We start from the raw sequence: 4,515 nt of genomic DNA on the forward strand, positions 1-4,515 counted from the left end.
GTGATAGGGATGGCAAATATACCATACATGTTATGACTAAAATTATTAATAAGCAGATTCACAATAACTTATAAGTACGTAAGTTTTTGTGGTTTTTTTTATTATATTTATTTTGCTGGCGGACAGCAAATTTCTGTATGTATTGTATACGGACAAATAATATATCTGATATCTGTATCATGTTTCATGTGATATTGATTGTATATACCACAATATTAATTAACCAGTGTGTTTATACCTGTAAGCTCAATGATAGTAAAGCATTCTTTAATAAATTCTTTCAGTAATGGCTTTGATTATATGTTATAAGTAATACAATAATGGATACAATACATTTGAATTGCAACTGATAATAAACTGAAGTGGGAAAAAAATTGGGGGCGGATGCAGGATTTGGTGGTAGGAGATTAGCCCCAAACTATGGTGAAAATATGGACCTCTAGATGCAAGGAAATTTTCACACATACCTTTAAAATCTTACAGGTAATTCATCAACATTACAATACAATATTAAAAACAATTATTCTTTTTTAACAATTTAGGGGATGTGATCGCACTGTCTGTAACCCCTTTTAAATGAAGAAATTACCTAAAATAACAAAGTCTGCTAGTACAGTAAGCTTTGGTAGGAATGCAAATTCTATAAAGAAAATTATCAAATTTCTAAAAACTAACAGGAAATAATTAGATGACGTTCATCCTATTTTTAAAGAGATCTAAAAATGAGGAAGACTTCTCAATTCACACAACTAAACATAAAACCCTTTACCTCCAAGTGGTATCAGTCTTCAAAATTCTGATCATAATAAAAATTCAAAGTTTATACCGCATCAGGTTGAAAATCAAAGCACTTAATAAAAAGTGTCGGAGAAAAATTACAGAATACTTTGAACCTAAAATATAAGGTAAGTTTAAAAAATATTTATTGTTAGTTTCATATTCAGAATTTGGAATGGTTTTTCCGGTGAGTGGGGGGGGGGGTTATAATTTATATTTTGTCGACAAGAAAAAGCAGCACAAAAATATAAAATAACCATTGTATGCTCAGTAGTGATTGTACAATTAGCAGCCAAGTACATCGAAACAACAAAATTGTATTCTTCATTAATATCCATAATTTTTTTTCAGTTTTGAAAAAGAATAGCAAATAGTAAAAATATCCATGAAGCCCCAAAACTCAATGAGGGTGGGAACTTGAAACTAGAGATTAATTTCATTTGGCCTAAACCTTTTTTATAGAATGTTTTCATGAACTTTTTTCTGCACTTTTTAAAACAACACAAGTTTTTAAAAAGTATAATAAAAATTATAATAGTATAATAACATTATTAATGAAAGTTACCAATACTTTTGTGCTTCAGACCATTTTATCTAGTTTATTTTAAAACAGCGCCGCTAACGTCTCGTAACTTACTGGGGGACTTAGCTTTTTAAGACTTCGATTTGTTTTTTAATATAAACATTTCATGTTTTGTCCATTATAAAGTATTTGTGCTCGTTAGTTTAGTTTTATCATTAATTACCATGATGGGAAAGTACGTAGAGCGAAAAGCTAGGCCTCTGAAAGTCCCCCAGTAGTAGTTGCCAGGTTATCGGATATTTTTAATTATAATTTTGCGAAAATGGACTATATGAAAATAATGCTCATTATGAGACTTAGTCCTATTGTTTCGTTTGCTAAAGTGTCAACCTAATCAAGTTATGTCAATGACTATCAAATGTTCTGTTAGCAGAATGGTTAAAATTGATAACTATTCTGACCAAGAATATTGGTTTAAAACCAATATGAAATATCATATAAAATAATAGAAACGTTTATAAAACTAATAATTGATATTATTTTTCAATACTATAGACAATGTTTTCATGCGAGGACAGAAATGTTTCAACCATGAAACCAGCCAGTGTTGGTTACAATGCTTCAACTTACCTTCTGACGGTTATTGGAATTTTTGCAAATTTGACGGTGGTCATTGTGTTTATCAACTGCAAGATTTATCGCAGGTCATTTACGTATCTCCTAGTGTTTCAACAATCTATTTTCGACATGATAGCATGTTTCCTCTATCCATGTTTTCACATTCTTTTTTCCTCTAATGGGAATTTTGCCAACTACTGCAAGTTTGGAACACTTTTCTTCTTTTGTTTATCTGCCTCAACGCTAAACCTAGTCTTCATTTCTGTTGAGAGGTACATCGCAGTGGTGCATCCGTTGAAGTACTGGATAAGAGGTAACCAGATGCGAAGCAATTTACCACAGTTATGTATTCCACTTGTAGCTGCATTTCTAATAACATTTCAGTATGCGTTCATACTTGAAGAAGATCAGGAAGAACCCGGAAAATGTACCTTTTGTTACAAAAACAAAGGCTTTGAGATATTGTCAGGTACAATTTTATTGCTGGCAAATGGGATAATTCCAATTTCCACTATGACATTTTGCTACTATCGTGTATATATCACACTCAAGAAACAAAACAAAATTCAAGCAGAATTAACAAATCAAGGGCATATAAATAATGCTAGCAGGGCAATAAATTATCACAATAATGATGAATTAGCTGTTGAGATAAATATTTCGCCATCGCAAACAAATCAGAAAGAAAAAGCAAAGAATCAACGAAATTTCATCATCACTATGTCTATTAACACACTGGTCTTTACAATCTGTCTTACTCCAGTGATTGGGGTATATCTTGTTTACACAATATGCAAATGTTTTGATATTAATTATCATATTTCGAGTGATATTGCTACATTCTTTGTTGTTTTCAGCATGGTAGCGAACCCGTTTATTTATGCCTACAAACTCTTTGATTTTAAAGAGGGCTTCTCAAAAACATTCTGTCGTCAATGTTAGAGACCATAATATTATCATATTAATGTTGTAGGGGTTTAATCATGACAGAGGTTGAAATATCAATTTAACTTTTCAGAAAATTACAGAATTAAAGATTTTTTATGAGTATTTAATCAATTATGGTTTTAGTATACCAAATAAAAAATGTGAAACAAACACAAAGTATTCCAATATTACAAATGTAGCTAAGTATTTAGAAACTAAGGATGTAGCCAAGTATTCAGAAATTTAAAAAAAATATTCAGAAATTAAAGTTGTAGCTATTATTTAGAAATTACAGATGTAGCTAAGTATTCCAAAATTAAAGATGTAGCTAAGTATTCAGAAATTAAAGATTTCGTTAAGTATTCCAAAATTACTGATGTAGCTAAGTATTCCAAAATTACTGATGTAGCTAAGTATTCAGAAACTAAATATGTAGCCAAGTATTCAGAAATTACAGATGTGCCTATGTTTTCAGAAATTAAACAAAATATTCAGAAATTAAAGTTGTAAATGTAGAATTTAAACATGTAGAAGTATTCAAAAATTAAAGATGTAGTTAAAGTATTCCAAAATTAAGGATATAGCTAAGTATTCGCAAACTGAATATATATTACTGTGTTGAGCTAAAGAAATTTCAATATTTACATTTCTTAATTCATGTACAGTACTCAATCTGTAAGAAAATATAGTACCAGGTATTGAGGAAAAAACAAAACATTCAAAAATTATTGGGAATCATAAGGAAATCCGGTGCTTTTAACAGTAATATGCAACGAACTCCAAAAATTATTACCGGTAATAATATTAGAAATGCTAATTGGGATGGTGATGATGATCTGAATTTTAAATACGATATAGATATTGACAATCTTAAATATGCACTAAGGCTGGCAATTAATGGAAATCACCAGGTGAAGATACTGTAGTACTACCAATGAACTGTTAACAAATGGCGTTTCTACTATCCTACGTTCTATTTTGAATTTGTTTAAAAGAATGATTACCTATGAAAAACCACCAAAGGGTTGGAACCTAAGTATCATTCCTATCTTTCAGACAAGTGATAATTTCCTTTCTGTTATATCACTCTGTATTTTTAAATGACATAACACTGATGGAAAGTTAAGTGCCACCGATGTAAATGGAGAATGTAATAAAGTAAAGTATTTTAGTGTTATTACCTAATATATTGCTTTTGTTTCACCTAAATTCATAAACAGTGCATCTACTATACTAAAGAAGTGAATACCATCTTAAAAAGAAACTCATGGGCTTCCTTTCAAGATGGGCTTCTTTTTGAGAATACTTTTTTTACTAAAGAGGGGGGGGGGGTTTCATTTCAAAATGCCCACAGGACTTCTATTCGAGATGATCTGCTTTTGTTTTAGACCTATGCCAAACAGCACTGTAACTGGAATATTGTGGTAAGGTCTGAGAAATAATACAAATTACCAAATACTGCAGTTACAAAAATTACTTCTTGGTGCTTTAATGTGCACAAAAGCCAGAGAGTAAACTGCACCTCTGTTTTTAAGCCTTTGTCTGGGAAGAAGTGGTTCATGTTCATACCAAACAAAACTTGAGTAAGGATTCAAAACCAGTGGTTATTGCACCAGCTGTTGTAATAAAAAATTCTACCAACAGAAACAACCCTCGGAGAAGCTTTATTA

At 30.8% G+C, this 4,515-nt stretch overlaps 1 protein-coding gene across 1 annotated transcript; it reads left to right on the forward strand.

Moving 5' to 3' along the window:
* Window positions 1-779: 779 nt before the first annotated feature.
* On the forward strand, window positions 780-3,139 carry LOC117122615 (octopamine receptor beta-2R-like). The gene is made up of 2 exons (XM_033268265.1): window positions 780-905; window positions 1,856-3,139. The coding sequence occupies exon 2, from the start codon at window positions 1,859-1,861 to the stop codon at window positions 2,858-2,860; it is 1,002 nt and encodes a 333-aa protein (XP_033124156.1). The 5' UTR covers window positions 780-905; window positions 1,856-1,858; the 3' UTR covers window positions 2,861-3,139.
* The last annotated feature ends 1,376 nt before the right edge of the window (window positions 3,140-4,515 follow it).

The sequence above is a fragment of the Anneissia japonica genome, unplaced genomic scaffold (assembly GCF_011630105.1).
Source record: "Anneissia japonica isolate Jap-2015-1 unplaced genomic scaffold, ASM1163010v1 scaffold287945_len1679841_cov205, whole genome shotgun sequence".
NCBI classification, from domain to species: domain Eukaryota; kingdom Metazoa; phylum Echinodermata; class Crinoidea; order Comatulida; family Comatulidae; genus Anneissia; species Anneissia japonica.